Genomic DNA, 22,103 nt, shown 5'->3' on the forward strand with positions numbered 1-22,103 from the left:
GATTGAGGCAAATTACTGAATCTACAGGTTAATATGGAAGTAAGTGACCAGCTGGAAATAGGTGACCTGAAAGCCTTGGATTGCTGCTTGTTGCTGAAATAAGTAGGGTTGTGAGATATGGTGAGGAAAGGTGGAAACCCTCTTAACTGACATGATGAAGATCGGCTCTTGCTTAGTTAACTGAAACAGACAGTTATGAGGAAATGATACATATATACCTTCAACATTTTATTTTTAGTTGTACAATAATTCATCACATCCACTGCTTGAACTTCCAAATTGTTTTTCTTTCATAAACCACACTCAATATTGTCATCTATGAATTCCAGGTTTAGTTTATTTCAAATAGAACAAGAACTGAAAGACATATGAGAAGAATCCTAAGGGCAGAATCTTCTTAGACTTTTACATCTTATCCCCAATTTTTTTGTGGTTGTGTTGCCCACAGATTTTTTTAAAATAATTTAACCATTATTGACTTTTTAAAAGCATACAGTTTTGTTTTTAATGTAACTCTCTTTTAGCATCTTATATTTTATTAATTTAGGTATTATTTGATTAAATTACATAATTATAATGACAGGCATAAACAGGTTTGGGAACAAACACACCTGATTTGATACACATACATTCAACAAATGGGGAATGTGAGCCTGCATGAAGTCCCAAATGTTCAATGCCCTGTGGCCATATATTTTATAGAAAGAATTAATAGGTTAATCTGGCATATTGATGAATTGGAGGTCAGATTAGAGAGCTTCTATCATTGTTCTTAGTGATGCACAGGGGAAGGTTAATGATGTGGTTAAGCTGGGTGAGATCAGTTATTTCTCCTGAGGTTTCCAGTCATGTGAAGCCAGGGTGAGGGACTGGTCTCTGAGATGGAGTACCAGTCACATTGGGTACCCTGAGGGTCTGTAGAAATCCCTAATTTCCTTTGGCACATTTTTACTTTTTTCTTCCCAAAAGATTAATAAAATCATTTAAATTATGAAAACTGTCTTGTAATATATTAAATGTGGTAAGTAATTATGCTTTCTGAGGATTACTATAATTTTTGGATCATTGCCTGATTTAAGAATAGTATGACAACAATAAACTAGTATATTAGCTTAAACACATGTATGATATAAATGAAATCCTAATTTCTACTTTTCTAACGTCTATTTTTGGCTTTATGGTTTGCGTCTAATAATACACAAAGAAGATTTTTCAATATACCAAATACATAAAATAGATTCAAAAAGTTTAATTATTTTGTAAACTGTTTTTAAGATATTTTTATTTGGGTGAAATAGTCTTCTCTTAAAGCTATTGATGTAGTTACCATAGTTACCCATGTTTTTGACTGTATAAACACCATCCCAGTAGGAAAATATAATATTTTCCATTAAAAGAACATCTTCTATTAGAATAGCATCTTAAATCTGTAGTCAGTGTATTCTGGCATATGATACAAATAGGGGCCAAAAGAATCAAACAACATAACTTAGATAATGGGAATCTTTCAGGGTTTATAGTCCTTCAGCTGTGCTCCGTAAGTTCCAATCTTCTCATTTAACTTGGTCGTTCTCCCAAGTGTGAACGTAACCTGTAAGGCTATTGAGTAAGACAAGGTTTGTATTTGGAAACTATCCGCAGCACTGCTAGTACATATCACCTTTGTGCCACATGAATTTAAATAATTATGACTAAATTTCATCTGTTAATTTGTTGTATTTAGACTGGCTGACAGTGTCAGGAAGAGTATATTCCATACCTCTTTTACTCATGAAATTAAATTCTTTATAATTTCCTGCCCAAAAAAGTTTAGTTTCATTATGAATTTTTTTTTTTTTTTTTTGTCAGACAGTTAAAACAATCATTTACTATTTTGCCTTGGCTGCCAGAAATTTTAGAGATAGCTTATAGTGATTATGCAGCCAAAGTTTTCATATAGTTATCTTTATCTTTTATCCCTCCTACTCTCTCTTCTCAGTCTTTTATTTTTATTTTAGCAATTCTGTCATGTTTTTTATTATAAATATTCTTAATTCCTTTTTAAAAGTTGGTGGTAGATAAGTTCAATAAATTTAACAAACAATTATTGGGTACCTACTTCTTGCTGTTAAATTAACACTTATATTAGCAATAGTGAAAAAGACAGGCTGTGGCTTCAAGAAGCTGAAAAAAATAACTTTTTCAGAAATTCCTATGAAATGCTTTATTCAAATAGGAACATAACATATGTATTTTGCTCAGCATATAAAGTGCTCATGTTTATGCTTTTATTGCTAGTTAAAAGTCATCATTAGGATAGATTGCTATTAGCAAAGCCTACATGTTTTCCAGAGCTATTTTGTTTTATTCAAATTTAAAATTCAGAACTGGAAGCTGCCTCTCACATAATCTCTAAGATAGCGATATACATACAATCTGGCTGTTTCTGTTCTTACACATCTATAGAGATTTGTGAAGTTGGTCTTCTGTGAGAACACACTGCCTTCAGGCCTTTCATATTCACTCTGGGGAACAGATAGTATGTGTGAGATAACCAAAGGTTACCCAGGGAATCTTTGAAGATGATGATAGTTTGTCAGATAGATAGTATAAAATGATTTTGAAAAGAGAAGGCATCCCTCCTTTGAGTCTAAAAAGGAAAGAAAACCTTTTTTAGTTGTTCATATTGTTCTCTTATGACGAAAACTCTGTTTGCTTTGTGCAAATTTAAACTACTACATAAAGGCTCAGACTAAGTACAGTGGTAGCCTATTACATAAATGGTTGGCTGATAGCATCATTTACAAAAACATTGCAATTCACACATTTTAAAATGTAAATTAAATGTGTCTTTTCACCACTCCATGACCTGACTTTTAAAAACTAGGTTCATGAATTATTCTGACCTAGATATGTCATCCCCTGCCCTTGAAAGAGTCCTATGAAAGGGAATATAGTTATTGTCTAAATTCTTCTGGAACTGATTACCCTTTAAGTGAATATCCTTATCTTCATTCCTCCCCTTCTCATTCTAACTGTTGGCCTTTTGCTTATTTTACTGTTTATTAGCACCTTTATGTACTAGAACAATCCCCTCCAAAGATGTACATGTTGTAAACAACCTGTGAATATTTTACATTACATGGCAAAGGGAAATTAAGGTTGCAGATCGAATTAAATCTGCTCATCAATTTACCTTAAAATAAGGAGATTATCCTGGTTATCTGGGGTAGTGTAATCACAAAGGTCTTTAAATGTAGAGGAAGCAGAAGGGAATATCAGAGTGAAAGGACCTGAGAGGGACTGGACCTGCCTTTGTTGGCTTTGAATATTGAGGAAGGGGGACCCTCAAGCCAGGGCATGTGGGAGACTTGCAAAAGCCAAAAAAAGCAAAGAAATCTATTTCCCCTGGAGCCTCTCCAGCTGGCATCTTTGATTTTTGACACCCAATGAAACCTGTGTCAGATTTCTGACTGATAGACCTGTTAGAAAATAAATTTATGTTGATTTAAGCCATTAAGTTTGTGGTAATTTATGGCAGCAGTAAAACCTAATACATTTACCAATGTTTTAGAAAGAAAAATGAGGATGAAAACTCAAGACACTCCATCCAGAAAAAGATTTAGTGTGGGTTGAAGTTGCAACTCTTGATGACAGGAGGATATAAGGCCATCATTGAATTCCAGCCTTTGCTCTCACTGTTTCACATTAATACAGAACATCTACAGGGTCCTGTTTCCAGTATAATGACCTGAAAATGCTTTAAAGAAATATACCCTTGTTTCCGTCTGCATCCTGTCTGCCCAGTTTGCTGTAGTTAGAGTGATCTTTTCACAGAACAGACTTAATTGTGTTACTTCTCTTTAAAGTCCATTTCATGGTTCTCCATTGCCTACAGAATAAAAACCAAACGTGTAGCATGGCAATCAAGACCCCTCTATAACAAAACCTTCTGCTACAGCCTTATGTCATACTTCTCTTTCCTATGGACCTTCTTATGTTCAGCCACGGTAACATACTTTTGGTCTATGAGCCCAGCATAGTATTTTGTACTTTTTCGTTCGTACGTGTCATTTCCTTTACCACCAATGTCCTCCCAGATCATCACACCTGCTGGCAAACCCCTATGAATTCTTCAAAACTCAACTCAAACATTAAATTTACTGGAAAGTCAAGGAACTTTATACATCAAAGAAAATTATTTGGTCTGTCCTTTATGCCACATTGTGATTTGTATACCTTGCGATATTAAAATTATTTCTTTCCGTTTCATTGTCTTATACTAAACTGTGAGTTTCTTTAGGGCAACAACTGGATCTAATAACATATCTGTGGGCTCTCAGTAACTCACATAGCTTAATAGTATGTCCTCAATACATAAATATTAAGTGAACAAATGCTTATGTTACCTGACCTGGCCAGCACACCACAGAGATGCCTTTAGAATGACAGTTTCTGATTCCCAGGCCACTCTTTACTTATAGTCCTCTATAAATTAAGTACCATAAAAGAAATTATTTTACATACCTAGGACACATTTTTCATTTTAAATAAAATTCTGGGGACTTCCCTGGTGGTCTAGTGGGTAAGACCCTGCACTCCCAATGCAAGGGGCCCGGGTTCGATCCCTGGTCGGAAAACTAGATCCCGCATGCATGCTGCAACTAACACCTGGCACAGCCTAAATAAATAAATATTTTGTTAAAAATCACTAAATAAATAAATAAAATAAACTGACCAACTTATTTTGTTTGATACCACTCCCATTTCTAGCCATTAATTTAACACCTGTAATTTCATGATTTTATTGTGTCAAAAACGAAAACATCGAAATACAGTTGTCTCTCGGTACCCACGGGAGATTGGTTCAAGGACCTCCATGGATACTCAAATCAGTGGATGCTGAAGTCCCTCATATAAAATGACAAAGTACAGTCAGCCCTCAGTGTCTGTAGGTTCTGCATCCCCAAATAGAGAGGGGGGGGCCTTTTGTAATATATCTGTTTTGTTTAGTTTATTCTCGCTCTATTTGGAAGCATTACTCTGTGCAGTGTATCTGTTGTTATTCCTAAAACATTGAGAAGATTCTAAAATGTAATAGAATAGCATGACAAGTATCAAATTCTTTTGGCTTTAAATTTTCTCTCAGCATTTCTGTTTTCTGCCTTTCTAGATTTATGTGAGTTTCTCAGTGGTTACATACAGGTATGACCTTGCTGCCCAGGTCTTTATGAAAATGAGATAATGTATGGAGTAGCACTTGGAAACTGTATAGTACCATTCATATGGGCTGAATTGTTTTCATAATCTTTATTATCACTTTACAGTCTGACTGCAAAATGTTCACAATTGTCACAATGATGGGAGAGGTTTCACTGGGAGTTTCTCTTTTTATAACAGCTGTCAGAATTCAAAATCTTAAAATGGTTAGCATAACTTTTAGTGTGATCAGTAAAATACATCCTTCACGCTGCATAGTAAGTTATTAGTTTACCACTTTAAAAAAGGAAAACACTTTTTATTAAGATGAATGAGTCCATGTTGGTGTTACCATTTTACATAAGAAGATCATCATTAATTTAAAAAACAGACTTTTTAAAAATCACTACTGAAGGTGGCAGAATAGGAGGACGTGGAGTTCACCTCTCCGCACAAGTACATCAAGAATACATCTACAAATGGAACAACTCTCACAGAGCACCTGCTGAACACTAGCAGAGGACCTTGGACACCTAAAAGGACCAGTAAAATCCCCATGCAGTCAGGTAGGATGAAAGAAATAAAAAAAGAAAAGAAGAAACGGGACGGAACCTGCACCCCTGGTGCGGAGCTGGAGAAGAAGTTCCCGCACCGAGGAAGCCCCCTCACCAGCGGGGAGATCAGCTGGGACAGAAGGGTAGCTTCGGGGGCTCAGGGGAGAGCGCGGCAACTGGTCTGTGGCAGGTAGGACAGAGTGAGAGGTACACAGATGGTCCCTGCCACAGCTTTGCGTGCCTCAGCCTGAGACAAGCGTCCACAGTGGTGCACGGGGGCTGGGTGCTGGAACGTGGGGTTTGGAGAGTAGACCCAGGGAGTGGACAGCTGTTAGCTGACAAGAGACAGCCTGAAGGGACGGGAGTGAGGAGCTCCACAACTGGGAATGTTCACGTTAGAAGCTTGGGCTGCCATAGAGGCAGGGCGCCATTGTTGAGTGGCACGCAAGGGGCGGGGCCACCATTGCAGCCGCGTTGCCTACGTGCAGGCCCCAGCCTCCGCAGGCACTAGGAGGGGCTCCCACCTGAACAGGCTCCCATGACCCGCCTGTCTCCGCCTCCGCCCCCGCCTGCCTGGGTGGGCGCCGGTTCTCCTGGGTAGCCTCTGGAGCAGACTCTGGTGAGAGGCCCACACACAGAGGTGGGGCTGAAACCACAGCTAAGCCCCAGAGGCCATGCATCTAATAAAGAAGAGCTGAAATCTCTTCTTGTGGCTGCGGGAACCACGGATTTACAGCCCCGCTGCCGGCTTTGTAGATTCAGCACCTGTAGAACATCCGAATGGAAGAGCGCTACTGCAGCTGAGACAGGTCTAGCTTTGGCAGCTGTGGGCTTTGTGGGCACGTACAGGTGGGGATTGGGCCAGGCCAGAGTCTGAGGTGCCTCCATAACTCCGCCAGCGGGTGCAGGTGCACGATTACTGCAGTCCTGGGACCTGACTTTGGTGGATCTGCACTGGAGGCCTAGTGAAAACAATGCCTTAGAGACACCAGGGCCAATTGCCAGCATACCCATGGTTAAGATGGGGCTGAGAGCATTTCCAACAACAGTGTAATTTGTGAGACCACACAACGGGTGAAAAGTGACACAACAGAGTACACTTACAGGTGAACAGCTCCAGAAGAGAAAAACTGAAAGGCTTCTCTCCCAGTGAGGGTGCTCCAGTCCTGCCTACCTCATACCACAGCTCAGAAACACAGCTCAGAAACAGATCTGGGAAACAGATCTCCAGAAACAGATCTCCAACACTAGGGAGTAGGCCCTGCCCCTGACAGGACAGTGACAACCACAGAGCAAAGGGGAGGCCCCGCTCAATATCCAGTGCAGGCTCTGGTCACCACAACAACAGTCACACCTCCTATCAAGGGGATAACAGCCAGCATGCACTGAGGTGAGAGGTAGCAGACATCCATACTAAAAACAGCACTCACACCAAAAAATATTAAACCCACACAGCCTACACAGGGATGTTCCCACATAAAAATAGCCCTCCAAGACAGTCTGAGGGTCAGGCATCAGGAGGAAGAACCCACAGAGCATTTGGCTTTGAAGGCCAGCAGTGCCTGAGTGCAGGAGCTCCACACTCAGGGAGAAACAGAGACTCCACTCTCGGAGGGTGCACAAAGGTCTCAGGTGCACTGGGACCTAGCACAAAGCAATACCTCCATAGGAACCGGGGCTACACCTAACTAGGGGTCTTGGAGGGTATCCTGAGGAGGTGGGGGTCAGCTGTAGCTCACTGTGGGGGCAAGGACACTGGTGGCAGAGGCCCCAGGAAACACTGATCTGCGTGAGCTCTCCTGGAGGTCCCCATTTCAGCACCAAGATGCAGCCCCATCCAACAGCCTACAGGCTCCAGAGCTGGAATGCCTCAGGCCAAACAACCAGCAAGACAGGAACATAGCTCCACCCATTAGCAGACAGGCTGCCTAAAGTCATACTGAGCTCATAGCTACCTCAAAACGCACCCCTCGACATGGCCCTGCCCAACATTATCCAGCAATCCCACTCTTGAGCATATCCAAAAGAAATTATAATTCAAAAAGATACATGCACCCCTATATTCAATGCAGCACTATTTACAATAGCCAAGATATGGAAACAACCTAAATGTCCATCAACAGAGGAATGGATAAAAAAGATGTGGTACATATATGCAATGGAATGTTACTCAGCCATAAAAAAAACAAAGTAATGCCATTTGCAGCAACATGGATGGACCTAGAATTGTCATACTGAGTCAGACAAACACAAATATCATATGATATTGCTTATATGTGGAATCTAAAAAAAATGGTACAAATGAACTTATTTTCAAAACAGAAATAGAGTCACAAATGTAGAAAACAAACTATAGTTACCAGTGGAGAAAGGGGGGGAAGGGATAAATGGGGAGATTGGGATTGACATATACACGCTACTGTATGTAAAATAGATAACTAATAAGGACCTACTGTATAGCACAGGGAACTCTACTCAATACTCTGTAATGACCTATATGGGAAAAGAATCTAAAAAAGAATGGATATATGTATATGTATAACTGATTCACCTTGTTAAACTAACACAACAGAAACTAACACAACATTGTAAATCAACTACACTCCAATAAAAATTTTAAAAAATAAAATAAGAATTTAAAAAATAGTAGACAGTAGCCATTGATGAATCAATGAGACTTAAATGTATTCAAACAGATTTTATTTTTGAAATATTATGAAAAAGTTGACTAATATCCAGAAACTGTAAATTGTAACTATGGAAATATCCAGCTTGATTGAATACATTGCTCAGATGCCAACTGTTGGATTTTGGTAACGTTAACTTGTTGTTTTGGAATGGCTTAAAAGCTAGGCAAAGCCATGGTTCAGAATGTATCTTCAGGATTATAATTTTGTCACATTTCATAGATGATTTGCCAGGAGTATTTTGCTTCCTTTGTTTTAAGGGCCATTATAAAGTAATCTTCTGATACAGCTCCTGATGTTTCCCCCAGAAAAAAAATGTCCTGTGAGAAACCTGTCACTTTAAACATACCAGACATATCTCCCATTTTGCATCAACAAGTTGGCATTATGATTTTTTAGAGCCAGTTTCCAGTGTATTTATTTGGAACAAAATGAGTCTATAGAACCTAACTGGGCACATTGTGCTGGAGACTTACCAAAGAGTATACCTTTCTAGGAACCACAAAGGCATTCTTTGTGTACATCATGTAAGTTTCTTATCTCCTTACCAGATGCCAGATAAACTGATATATTCTTACTCCTTGTGTCTTTGAAGAAGTTCTTTACTTGTACCAGATTTTTGCCATTATATCACATTTTCTTTAGTATATGTAGCAGTTCTCTTTATTCTTTTAAGTACTAAATTTACAGCGTATGGTGACTTCTGATTCATTCCATGGATTTGGAGCTTTATCCCTGGTAGTTTTAGTGAAACTACCAGCTGTCAACTGTCCCTAGGTGTGGGGTACATTCAACTTTTAAAGGCTTCAGTCCTCTATTCACTTGCTTGAGTATTTCTTCTTACTGATACAAAGTTAAAAATGAATTCATCTGAATACAGTCTCTATATTGTGATCCTTTAAATAGTTTGCATGAATTCCCATCTTAACTTGGTGTTATTTATAGTTATTCCTGGTCTGTTTTAGTCGGGTAGATATTTTTCTATATGAATAACTGTTTCTTTGAATAACTAACAACAATTGTTTTATTCTTGCCTCCCAGGTACTACAGTGCAACCATTCTGCAGATGTCTGGTGTTGAAGATGATAGACTTGCAATATGGCTGGCTTCAGTTACAGCCTTCACAAATTTCATTTTCACACTTGTGGGTGTCTGGCTTGTTGAGAAAGTGGGTCGCAGAAAGCTTACGTTTGGTAGTTTAGCAGGTAGGTGCCGAAGAATTCAGTTATAAACTTTTCTCTAATGATGGCAAGTTAACCTTTTAAAATACAGTACCAATACCACTTCTGATATAGTTTTCATAGCTAAATAATAGAGTTCCTCTGAAAAATTTTTTTAATAAGAACTTATTATGGTATATAACTAGAAATTAGAATTGTGATAACAATTTGAACCTACTGAGGGTAGCATTTTGCTGTTATTATTTTGAGTTTTGCTCAAAGGTACAAAATGAAAAAGAAAACTTGGTATTCATAAACTCACTTTTTAACATAGTTTTTTTTTAAATTTGGGATAATGTGGAAGTAAATTTGGAGCATTTTTTTTCAAAGTTCTTTCAACAGTGGAACATTAGAACCATATAATTTCTTCACAAAGCAGGGACAGACTCTTTTTGTGTTTGAACGAGGCCTAAATCCTAGTGTAAATTCTGGTTGGTTAAGTATGTTTCCTATGATAACTAAATAAGAAAAACCCTTCTCACATTCAAGTATCTTTTGTCTTTAAATCCCACCCGTTTCATTTATTATTTCTCTGTAATGCAAGGGCCGTTTCACTTGCCAAAATGAGACCCATCTCTGTCATTGTCTTCACATGTTTGCATCATATAATTTTCTAATCTTTTTCAAATATACAAGCAGATTCCTACTTATCAATTAGCTGTCCTCTAATAACTCCTTTATAAGTTTATTTAGAGTAAGAATACATTTTTATATTAAAATGTAAAGTTTCCAGGCCTGCATTAACTAAATTCTATTTTAACTAAATTGTACCTAAAACACTGATCTAATAGAACTGCTCAAGGCAGTTGTCCCAGATTTTGATGAGAAAATACATTTGGAGTTTCATACTCAGTTATTAAGAGCACATACTCCCTCCGACCCTTAACTCCAGAAGGAAGAGTGGAATGCTTCCGCCCTCTGTTCTTGCCTTGAGTGGAAGCCTTGAATTCAATAATGTAAGTTGAACTGCAGTATCAGCACTGAGGGGAAGGTAGGGGGAAGACTGTCTGATTAAAAGGCAAAGGTAATCGCAACAACCAATGTATATAGGGAAGTGGGAGGGTAAGTGAGGAAAGGTGAGGGACAAGTGAGGGTTAAAAACCATATATTTATAAACCTGTTCAAGGATCCAGAAGTGTTTAGGCCCAGAAAAAAGACTAAAGAGACACCTAATAGATATCTTATTCTCACAGATGGTAGCTGTTATGAGGACATAGATTTTTTACTTAATATAAGAAAAATATTCCTAATAATCAGAGCTATCCAACAATGAATTGGGCTGCCTCATTAGGACGGTAAACTCTCAACAAAAGGGTAGATGGCCATCAGGCAGTGATGTGCTAGAAACAAATTCCTACAGTGGGTTGAAAATTGGATTTGCCGACGCCTGAGGTTCAGGTCAACTCTAAGAAGAGGTAATAGCTGCTTTAAAATTTTTTAAATGGACACATTTGACAGGGCCTTAGTATATTGCTACCTCAAGAGGCCTATTTTTTAAATAGAATTTCAGGTCTTGAATTTGGGATTTGGGTTTTGAGATTTGGAGAAAAATGCTGATTTTTGAGATGGGGGAAAATGCTTTTACTAGCAACCTCTATCCCTTCGTTTGTTGTATTCCAGGATTTTGAGGCATTATAGATATAAAGCCAGACTGTTTGGGTTTGAATTGTGTGATATTGAGCAAGGTTCTATTTTCTCATTTGTAAATCGGGGTTAATTATAGTCTCCACTTCATAGGGTTGTAATGAAGACTAAACACATTTATACATGTATAACATTTCAAACAGTGCCTGACACAGACAGTAAAATGCCCAAAGCATTTTGCTATCACAGTAGTGTTACTGCCAAAGAGTGATTCTTTGTTGTTTTAACCATAATGTAAAATCAACTTGCATCAGAATCCAGGAACTTTCCTGAACTCCTCTTGCTGATGTCATGTTTCACCCTGCCACGTAGGTCCTCTGCCCCAAGGATTTCCAGAGCCCGTCCCTGACTATTAAAAGAAAGTATTAAAACTTGGGGGAAAGACCAAGAGATTCCAGGGACTGCCTTTATGAGCAACCTGGAGGCACTTTTCTTTCCTGCAGAATTAAGAGGTTGTCATTAAATTTGTAATATTAACAAGAAAGACCAGTTCTGTTAGCAAGCTTTGAAAATATTAAAAGCCACAAAATGTCCTACCTTTAAATTATTCATGGACTGTATATTTTGTATTTCTTTGTATAAAGAATTTCTTTGTCTGGGTCTAGCTAAATACAGTTTATTTGTAGTACTTTTTAAAGAATTAGCACCAAAAAATTTTTTTAAGATTTTATTTATTTATAAAATTTTAAAGAAATTAATTTGATATGTTTTTTCACTATTTTTCACCTAATAGAATTTTTTAACTTTTGATTCAGTTTTATTCCCTATTTTGTGTTTTTATTATGATTTATTTTATTATATTGGGTGAAAAATAGTAAAAAAAAAAATCAAAATAACTTTTTCAATAGGAACTTGTTCTTTAAAAATTACTACAAATAAACTGTACTTAGTTAAACCGGGACAAAGAAACTCTTTATACAAAGAAATGTAAAATATATAGTCCATGAATAATTTTAAACGTAGGACATTTTGTGGTGTTCTGACTTTTAATATTTTCAAAGCTCCCTAAGAGAACTGGTCTTTCTTGTAAATATTACGAATTTAATGACAACCTCTTGATCCTTTTAATAGAGGAAGGCTTATATCTATGTAGTTTTATTGCTTATAAATCAGAAAGCCAGAAACACTGTGTTATTTTCTGCCAGATATTTTGGTAGTGGAATATTTCCTAAAACATTACTCACAGGCTGTCTTCATCAGAGTTGCCAGGGATACTTATTTTAAATTGTGAATTCTTGGGACCCAACCCCAGATCAACTAAATTAGAATCTCTGAAGATGAGGTCTGGAGTATGTGCAGGTGATACTTACACACAAAAAGTGTGCTCTGTTAGAGTCTTAGGGAGGGAAATTATTTTTTTCTGAGTATTTACTAATAATCCAAACCCTGTACCAGGTAATTAAGGTAACTTATTTCATCAGATGTTTTTATCCAACACACTTCACCTCCTATGGAGAACACTTTAACTAGGAAAATGGTATCAGAATTCCAAAATGTGACAGTATACTTGGTTAAGAGGGACTCTTCTCTTAAAATATAAAGAATGTCCCCAACCTACCCAGTACAGTGGAGAAGATCCTTTCATACAAGGCCTTCCTGTATTGGACTCAAATCTAGGTTGCAATAATGGATCATTGACAACAACTATAACAACTTTAAATACTAACAAATGACTGATAAGACATCTGTAATTTGTTAAATTAAAGGAAATAGATAATTCAAGTAGTTTTAAGCCTTAAAGATATATGAGTATATGACGGGCGAGGTGATCATTTTAAAAATTTATTCCATAAATAAAGTTACATAAGACACCATTCCCTTCCCTTAAGGAGTTTATCGTCTCATAAGGATTTTTACCCTGTCTGGGTATCACAGTCACCTGTGGAGTCATGTTATCGGATCCCCATTTTCTGGAGACTCTGATTCAGAGGTTGAGGTACATTCTAAAGATTTGCTTTCCAAAGGAAGCCAGGATTGAGAAACACTACTATATGTAATAAAGTAAAGGAATGATACTGACTTTTAAAAGATTTCCATCCCCAATGGGTCAAAATAAAAATAAATTTGTGTTTAAGAAGGATAAACCTTCAACTATTTAGGGATTTTTTGTATCCAAAATGGGTTTTCCCCCAAATTTTGCAAGTTGGTTGGACTTTTTTAGAGATGGATCCACGAGATATAATATCAATACTGCAGAACTCTCATCTAGGATATTTGTCCCATACTAACCCCATGACCTCAACTGAATAGTCTTAACATGTTTTGTTGTTTTCTTCAAAAATAGCCAGTATTGCAAAAATCTGTGGTTCTATGGGATCTGCTCTATGCCAGGCACTAGAATTGAACATATATTAGTATGTGTTAGGTATACTATCTAAGAGTTTACAGTTTATCACAGACAAGTTATTTAAGTAGTGTTATGAAAGAAGAGTATCATCTTTCCATCACATCCAAAAGTATCAACTTTTCCAGGTTGAAACAAATCTTACCTGTCCCATGACAATATTCTATGGAGGTAATTTGGGAAAATACTTAGGGACGCAGCTTCTTTCATAGACAAAGTAACAGTAAAACTCATGGTTTATTTTGCTTTGTTTGAGGAGAGAGGGATAATTTTTATTTACAGGCCTAATATATCTTTTCTCTTTCTAAGAGACAGACTTCTGTTTTGTTTCCCAATTCATGGCTTGGTAGATTTTTGAGAAAATAATACCTCAAACTATTCCTAGTTCTGGTTTGAATTTTAAGCCAACAAGGGGAAAATGAACTGTGATTTTAGATTCATGCCTCTTCATCCTGGTGTGGTAAAATGGCTTTTGATCTTTTCTTCAAGCCTCCTCCCCCTTTTTCAACTTTTTTCTAGAGTTTTAAAAATATGCTGCTGCTGCTGTTTCTAATGATAATTATAGTACAATAATTAACATTTTTTAGCATTATAAAAATCTTTCAAATGTATTGTGATATTTAAAATTCACTGCAATTCTGCAAGGTGAGTATTCTCACTAAGCCCCAGTTTCAGCAGAAAGAATAGAATTTTGGAAAGGTCTTGTGTTTTGCCCAAGATCACTGAGTCAAGAAACAGCAGAGCTAGGACTTAACCACAGTGCTTAACTTGACACATCCCCTCTATCTTAAACACAAACCTATTATGTAATCCAATTACACTTTCACAGTGCCTCCCAAAGTTGTTCTTTTGTCCATTTAAAAAATATTTTTGGTCATTCTTAAATTACTTTCCCATTTATCTAATAGAAACTTTACTGCTACATAAATGACCTCCCTGAATTCCATATTTTAAACATGTTGCCTCGTTCTAATAAATTGTACAAACAAATGCAGCCATATTTTCTTTCTCCTTTCTTCCCATGACCCTTTTTTTAATCTTCACAATGGCTGGAACAATAGTCAGAAATTTGAAAACTTTCTTATTTACTATCAGTATTTCTATCAGGGACTCAAAAATGAGCTTTTTAAGTGATACATATAATCACATTCTGTACCTTAAAATCAAAGACAAATATTCCACTTCCAAGTGCCAACAGGAAAGACAACTGAATATATGTGTTATGTCATTTCTGACATTTTAAGTCTTTACCAAATGCCACTCCTTTTTAATGAGAAATACTCTTTCAACTGCTTTTGAAATATTTAGTTTGTTACTTTTTAGTTTACTTATTTGGGTCTTTGCAGATTGATTGACATTAGAACAATTTTCTTGGTAATGAAAGGAACACTTGGTGTAAATCTGTTGCCTTTCATACTTCTAACATGTTAGGCACTCAATAATATTGGTTACATTAATTGATTTTGAGACAGCAATGCAAGATGGTGTTTGTTTAGAAAGTTATTAACCAACCTACTGCTTGGCTAGCAAATGTATTTGATTTGAATTTTACTCTTGTCATTTCTCACAGTGAATATGCTAGTGAGTTTTTATGACAATATATATGTATAAGGATCATTTTTTTTTTTAATCCAATGAAGATCAAGGTATTTTTTTAGAGATATGTCTTGCCAAACCCAGTCCGCTTTGGAAGAATGTTGTCAATTCTTTTCTGATGTAAAACTTTTTTTTTCTTTCCTTTTTTTTTTTTTTTTTTTTTTTTTTAGGTACCACCGTAGCACTCATTATTCTTGCTTTGGGATTTCTGCTATCAGCCCAGGTTTCTCCACCCATCACTTTTAATCCAATAGCTCCTTTAGATCAGAACACTTCTTGCACAAGATACAGGTGAGATTTTATAATGGTCCCTTTCCTTAACCTAACTGTGGTAACTTTTTTGTTTTGCTTATAACTTTCCTAAAATAGGAAAGGTGAGTAGGAGCTTGCTAGGTATCCAGACTTAATGGTGGAAAGGAAGAAAATGGGAAAGGTGTTAGGGAGGGACCACCAGGAGGAGGAAGAGCATATACAAAGAACAGCATGTGTAAATGCATGCTTAAGGAAAAGTGAGTTATTAGACACAATTTTGGTGATGTTTCTCTGGAAGTTGAAAGTATATATATTGATACAGAATCTAAGCAGGAATACTGTGAAACTATTTTATATCGTATATGACTCAGTGATATCTACATTCTAGATGAAATAAAGAACTTTCATCAGTAATTAAACTTTTCCATGATGTACAGGTCTGATACAGTTGTTTATCATCTGGATATTCTAGCAATTAATCTTCACTGTGTTCCACAGGTATCACCTCATTCATTTAAGCAGAAAATAATGTTTCCTCTGACTACTAGGTTTCTTGCAGAGCAATAAAAAGTGGAAAGAGTTGGTAGAAGAGAGTGTTTTAACGGTCAGCTGCAGGTTTAAGAGCTCAGTAAGTTTAACAGTTTACACCCTACGTGATAGATTGATAGATGGAGAAATGGATGGATGCATACATGGGCTGACAGATGGACTGAAGAATGAGCAAGTGAATTAATTAAAGATTGAATGATTGAACAGATCAATTAATAAATTTGTCAGGAGAGTTTCAAAGTTTTTTACTTCAGTTTAGTGGCTGGAAAGGCTAATGACCCCTTTAAAATATATGGATAGAATAGCTTTAAAAACAAAAAATGATATTCCTTCAGCTACAACTAACCAGACCTAAGTCTCAAATCAATGGGTAAATGATTTATTAAGTCAGATACTCCTATGTGAAATTACAAAACATTACACTGATATACTAAATTCCACTTGGAATCACTAGGAGCTTCTCATTGAACAGAATTTATGGTGCCTTCTCATTACAACAATGAGGAAGACATATATTATTATGTCTTTCTGGTTGCAATTTATGATATCCACTTGCCTTTGGAAATGAATAGTTTATATGTTTATCGCTTTACTGTTTTTTTTTTTTAACAGTCTTTATGTTCTAAAGGAGATTGAAAGGTGTCTTAAAAGAAGTTATCCTTAGTGTAGACTATTTCTGGATGTAGTGATCTTTACTTTCTTTGGACATCTCACCTCAACTGCTAGAAAGATGACAGACCATTGCTAGAATTCTGCATGCTCTAATTTTGTTTTTCTTGACAGATATTTTAAGTTAAATGTTTTTTAACACAGTTACCTCTAACAAATTATTAAAAAATTACTATTGTTTGAACAACTTAGAATACCCTCTAGATCTGATGTATGATTTAGATACAGCAATTTAGATTCAGAATAAGATTGATACACTGTCAGGTCAACTAAAGGCAGAAAGTCAGCCAGAGAATATGAAAAAAATTTTTATGAAGTTCTGATATAGGAAAGGAATAACTAACTTTTTAATGATTTACATAATGAAATAGTTTTCCTGACATCGACTTTTAAAATTTAAATAAAAATATTTATTGCCATAGTATAGTTCACTGCACAGCAACTTATGGTCATCAATCTATTAATCCTCCTGATCCATCTAAGTTATTATCATCTACCTACCAATATAGGTAAGTGACAATAAGATACTATCACCTACCAATATAATATAAAGTTGTAGTGGAGTGAGAGAAGTGGTACAACCTAATTTTTTCTTATCACAAAAATGGGCAGCAATTTTTGAAAACAGAACCAAATTTTAGATGTCCTCTGGGAGTCACTGAGTATGCAAAACACTTATTTCCTTTGTGCTTTCTTTCAGAGTAACATATTAGGCTTTGTGAGAATTTGATAACATGTATTTATAGTCTGAGTGATTTTATAAAATATATCTACAGTTCCCTTACTGATTTTGTTGTTGTTAAAACTACCTATACACATTTCTCATCTCTTTACAATAAACATGAAACATACAATATACAACATTTATGAAAGTTGTTAAGAGAGTAAATCCTGAGTTCTCATCACAAGAAAAAGATTTATTTTATTTCTTTAATTTTGTATCTATACGAGATGATGGATGTTCACTAAACTTACTCTGATACTCATTTCACGATGTATATAAGTCAAATCATTATACTGTAAACCTTAAACTATACAATGCTTTATGTCAGTTATATCTCAATAAGACTGGAAGAAAAATAAAAATTAAAAAGGAGATAAACATGAAACAGTTATGTTTGCCTGACCTTAGGATGAGTAATGTTCATGCTGTAAGTATAGGTGGTATGTTTTCCTCTTGGAATGATCCATATAGCAAAATTGAAAAAAGAAAACAGATTTAAAGGAAGAGATGGTTTAGTATCTATCTTTTTTTTTTTTTAACATCTTTATTGGAGTATAATTGCTTTACAATGGTGTGTTAGTTTCTGCTTTATAACAAAGGAGAGATGGTTTAGTATCTATCTTTTTTTTTTTTTTTTTTTTTTTTATTTATTTATTTTTGGCTGCATTGGGTCTTCATTGCTGTGCATGGGCTTTCTCTAGTTGTGTCGACGGGCTTCTCATTGCAGTGGCTTCTCTTGTTGTGGAGCATGGGCTCTAGGTGCGCAGGCTTCAGTAGTTGTGCATGGGCTCAGTAGCTGTGGCTTGCGGGCCCTAGAGTGCAGGCTCAGTAGTTGTAGCGCCCGGGCTTAGTTGCTCTGCAGCATGTGGGATCTTCCCGGACCAGGGCTCAAACCCGTGTCCCCTGCATTGGCAGGTGGATTCTTAACCGCTGCGCCACCGGGAAGCCCGATCTTTTTTTTTGTTTAACATCTTTATTGGAGTATAATTGCTTTACAATGGTGTGTTAGTTTCTGCTTTATAACAAAGTGAATCAGCTATACATATACATATATCCCCATATCTCTTCCCTGTTGCATCTCCCTCACCTCCACCCTCCCTATCCCACCCCTCTAGGTGGTCACAAAACACCGAGCTGATCTCCCTGTGCTATGTGGCTGCTTCCCACTAGCTATCTATTTTACATTTGGTAGTGTATATATGTCCATGCCACTCTCTCACTTTGTCCCAGCTTACCCTTCCCCCTCCCTGTATCTTAAGAACATTGTATACTATTGGTGGGAGTGTAAATTTTTCTCCATTTTGGAAATTAATATACTTTCACCTAATAAAACTTAAATACATAGACCCCCTCGATTCAGCACCTCCACTTGTAGAAATCTATATTCTACAGTGACTAGTATGTAATGCATTCTGACTAGAGTAGAATATTTAAGAAAGTGAATGGTTCAGGAAAAATCGTTGTTCTTTATTTTAATTCAATAAATATTGATTGTGTGGCATCACCAGGTAGGTTAGAACCAAAAGTATTGTAGGTTGGGGCTCACTAATGACTTTGGACCCAAGACATTGACTACCCTAAATAATTTCTAATAAGAACTTACCCTTTTTAGAATTTTTAATTTTTTAATTGATGATATTTTGTTCCAAGTCCTGGTTAGATTTTGTGAACCAAATGTATTAAAGAACATCTTTCAGATCCACTTTCTTGCAGCTAAAACTGTGTACAGTCACAGGGTGCCAACTAAGGCTAGGAGAAATAACTCTAGTGGGGGTATCATCTGAATCATATATCCATATAAGAATACACATGCATACTCCTAATACGGCCTTAGGCTCCATGCTCTCAAATTACTAATAAACATATTTTCTTATGAGAGCTATCCAAGCTTTGAGGATTTAAACATTTCCTATGTAACACTTCCCTCGAATCTTTTGACTTTTTATTATTTGTAAGTATGATCTCATTATATTCAAACCCTTCAAAGTAAACATATGTCTTAAAGTATACAGCTGTAGAATTGCAAGGTACTCTTGTCCTAGGGCTTTCATCACATTGCCACTAATTCATTCATTCATGCATGCATGCATTTAAAAAATATTTTGGAACACCTATTCATAGGATTGTAGTAAGGATGAATTAATATATGGAAAGCACCTAAAACAGTGCTCAGCACATAATAAGCACTCAATAAATATTATAGCCATTGTTATAATCCATAAACCTATTATAAGAGATGAGATTGTGATGATGGGTAGAAATATTTCCCATCTTTTGAAGAAGAGGAGTTTTAAGCAGTATTAAGTAGTGTTTTAATTTTAAGCAGTTTTAAGTCGTGACTTGACCAGATTTTCTATTCTAAATTTTCTCTCTGGGGCACAGAGAGCACATGTTGATATAGGCGGACTGATTATTAGAATTGTCTATGAGAGAGATTGATAACTGCCTGGACTATGAAGGTGATACTCAAGATAAATAGGTAGACAGATTCTAGATATATCTAAGAGAGAAAAATCAACAGGAATTAAAAATAAGTAATTGATTAACTATGAGCAACCAGGTAGAATATATCATGGAAATGAGTTGGGGTAATTGAAAGAGAAATTGACTAAAGGGACTCTGCCTCTAATTCACTGCTCTTTTTGCTATTAATATTTTTCATTTGAGAGTCTTACCTAGAACCATCTGAGGAGGCACTTAAAGCTGCCCGTCCCTCACTCCCACAGATCTGCCTCACCAGGACAGTGGAGAATAGGTGATTCCAGTACATGTTTAATTAAGAACCACTGCCATACGCTTCAGTATTTTTTTTTTTAATTTATTTATTTTATTTATTTATTTTCGGCTGTGTTGGGTCTTCGTTGCTGTGCATGGGCATTCTCTACTTGCAGCGAGCGCGGGCTCCTCTTCGTTGCGATGCGCGGGCTTCTCATTGCAGTGGCTTCTCTTGTTGCCGAGCATGGGCTCTAGGCACACGGGCTTCAGTAGTTGTGGCTTGCGGGCTCTAGAGCACAGGCTCAGTAGTCGTGACGCACGGGCTTAGTTGCTACGTGGCATGTGGGTTCTTCCTGGACCAGGGCTCAAACCCGTGGCCCCTGCATTGGCAGGTGGATTCTTAACCACTGCACCAGCAGGGAAGCCCGCTTCAGTATTTTTTAACTGCGTAACTGCCAGCTTTCTTTCTTTCCTTTTTTTTTCTTCTTGAACATTATTAAACCAAGAGTACAAAAATAATCAATGTGGCTCTTTTTCTATAGAGTAATATTTTCATATTTCCCTCTCTAAATGAAGTTTCCAAATATCCAGGTTGACAAACCGTTCCTTCATCTATAGACCTCCCTATGGTGGTGACACTAGTTTTGAGAAACTGTATATTCCTAACTAATTATAGTTAGTCTCGTCAAAGTTCATTTACAATAAAAAATAATTTTGCATTCACTACACTTTTCTTCTCCTTTTGCCAACCTTGTGTGATTGAGCACATGTCATTGGCATTAGCACTATGAGACTGTTAGATTCAATCATAAAACTCTTATCTGACCTTAGAAATGTGCAGAAACCTTATTACCCCCCCCCTTTTTTTTCAGTATTTGGCATCCTGCTGACTGATAATGTGTTTGTTTCTAATAATTCTTAGCAACTTGACTATGAATATAGTGTTATACTGTGAATGAGACTTTTACTTTTGTTGAATTTTGTTTTCTAAAACTTACTGATTTCCTTTAAAAATAACATATTTTAATTTTTTTTGGCCTGATAGGCCTTGAGGTTAATATTAATAAAACTATGGAAGAAAATATGCTATATCTGTTGAATAATATCCACAGACTTAAAGATAGATGTAATTAAATTAGTTGAAAGGGAAAATGAGATTTGAAACAAAAAGCCCACATAACCTTATCATGTACCTTTATCTCCAAATAATTGTACATGTCTTTTGCTAGCACTTAAATACCCAGTACCGAATTTGACATCTGGATAGGAGGATGGTGGAAGTTGACCACTTATGGGACATATTCATTGAGTTCCTCATGACCTTTTTATCTTGATGCCTGGGCTTTTGACCGAGGACCTGCCAGGCCCCCACAGTGGCAAGATCCCCTACTCAAACCTTATTTTCCACAGTCAAGAAGTGCTTTTTGGGAAGCCTTAAAGACAAAAAAGAAAGCTTTTTATTTTAGGTTTGCAAAGAGTGGGGGAAGAGCATTCCAGGAAGAGGGGACATCATGTGTACAGGCCCTAAGCATGAGCAAGAGAACAGCACAAAGATAGACTGGATGGCAGGCCAGTGACAGACCACACTGGGACCCTCATAAACCATGAGAATTTTAGACAGCATCAGAATACTGAGAAGCCTTTAAAGAATGATAAGATAAGAATGATTTAATCAGATTTGTGTTTCTAAAAGATCACTCTGGCTGCTTAGGAGAGCTGATTAGAGCAGGACAAAGGGCAGTGAAAGGAGATCAGATAAAAGAAATCAGTAGCCTAGGTAAGAAAATAATGCAGCCTTGACAGTGGCAGTAGAGACTCAAGAGATATTTTGGAGGGGCGTAACAGGGCTGGGTGATTGGATGAATGACATACAAGAACAGATGCTTTACATGTGGTTAGGATAGTACTTATGTAACAGGAGTCTGGGACTCTGAAATCTCACTGTAGCTTACTTCTTAGAACACAATTTCA

At 36.6% G+C, this 22,103-nt stretch overlaps 1 protein-coding gene and 2 long non-coding RNA genes across 5 annotated transcripts in view; 1 reads left to right on the plus strand and 2 right to left on the minus strand.

Moving 5' to 3' along the window:
* Window positions 1-22,103, minus strand: part of LOC309640502 — an 875,392-nt gene that overhangs the window by 391,648 nt on the left and 461,641 nt on the right. The window lies entirely within an intron of this gene.
* SLC2A13 (solute carrier family 2 member 13) overlaps window positions 1-22,103 on the plus strand; it is a 447,444-nt gene that overhangs the window by 306,460 nt on the left and 118,881 nt on the right. For all 3 annotated transcript variants that reach the window (XM_082419252.1, XM_082419253.1, XM_082419251.1), the window contains exons 5-6: window positions 9,461-9,624; window positions 15,394-15,514. In XM_082419252.1, coding sequence (XP_082275378.1) covers window positions 9,461-9,624; window positions 15,394-15,514 — 285 coding nt within the window. The remainder of the gene's footprint in view (window positions 1-9,460; window positions 9,625-15,393; window positions 15,515-22,103) is intronic.
* LOC309640499 overlaps window positions 18,039-22,103 on the minus strand; it is a 133,279-nt gene continuing 129,214 nt past the window's right edge. The window contains exon 2 of the long non-coding RNA XR_014252268.1: window positions 18,039-18,486. This is a non-coding gene — a long non-coding RNA (uncharacterized lncRNA). The remainder of the gene's footprint in view (window positions 18,487-22,103) is intronic.

This window comes from Balaenoptera physalus, assembly GCF_965194825.1.
Source record: "Balaenoptera physalus genome assembly, chromosome: 13".
Taxonomy (NCBI): domain Eukaryota; kingdom Metazoa; phylum Chordata; class Mammalia; order Artiodactyla; family Balaenopteridae; genus Balaenoptera; species Balaenoptera physalus.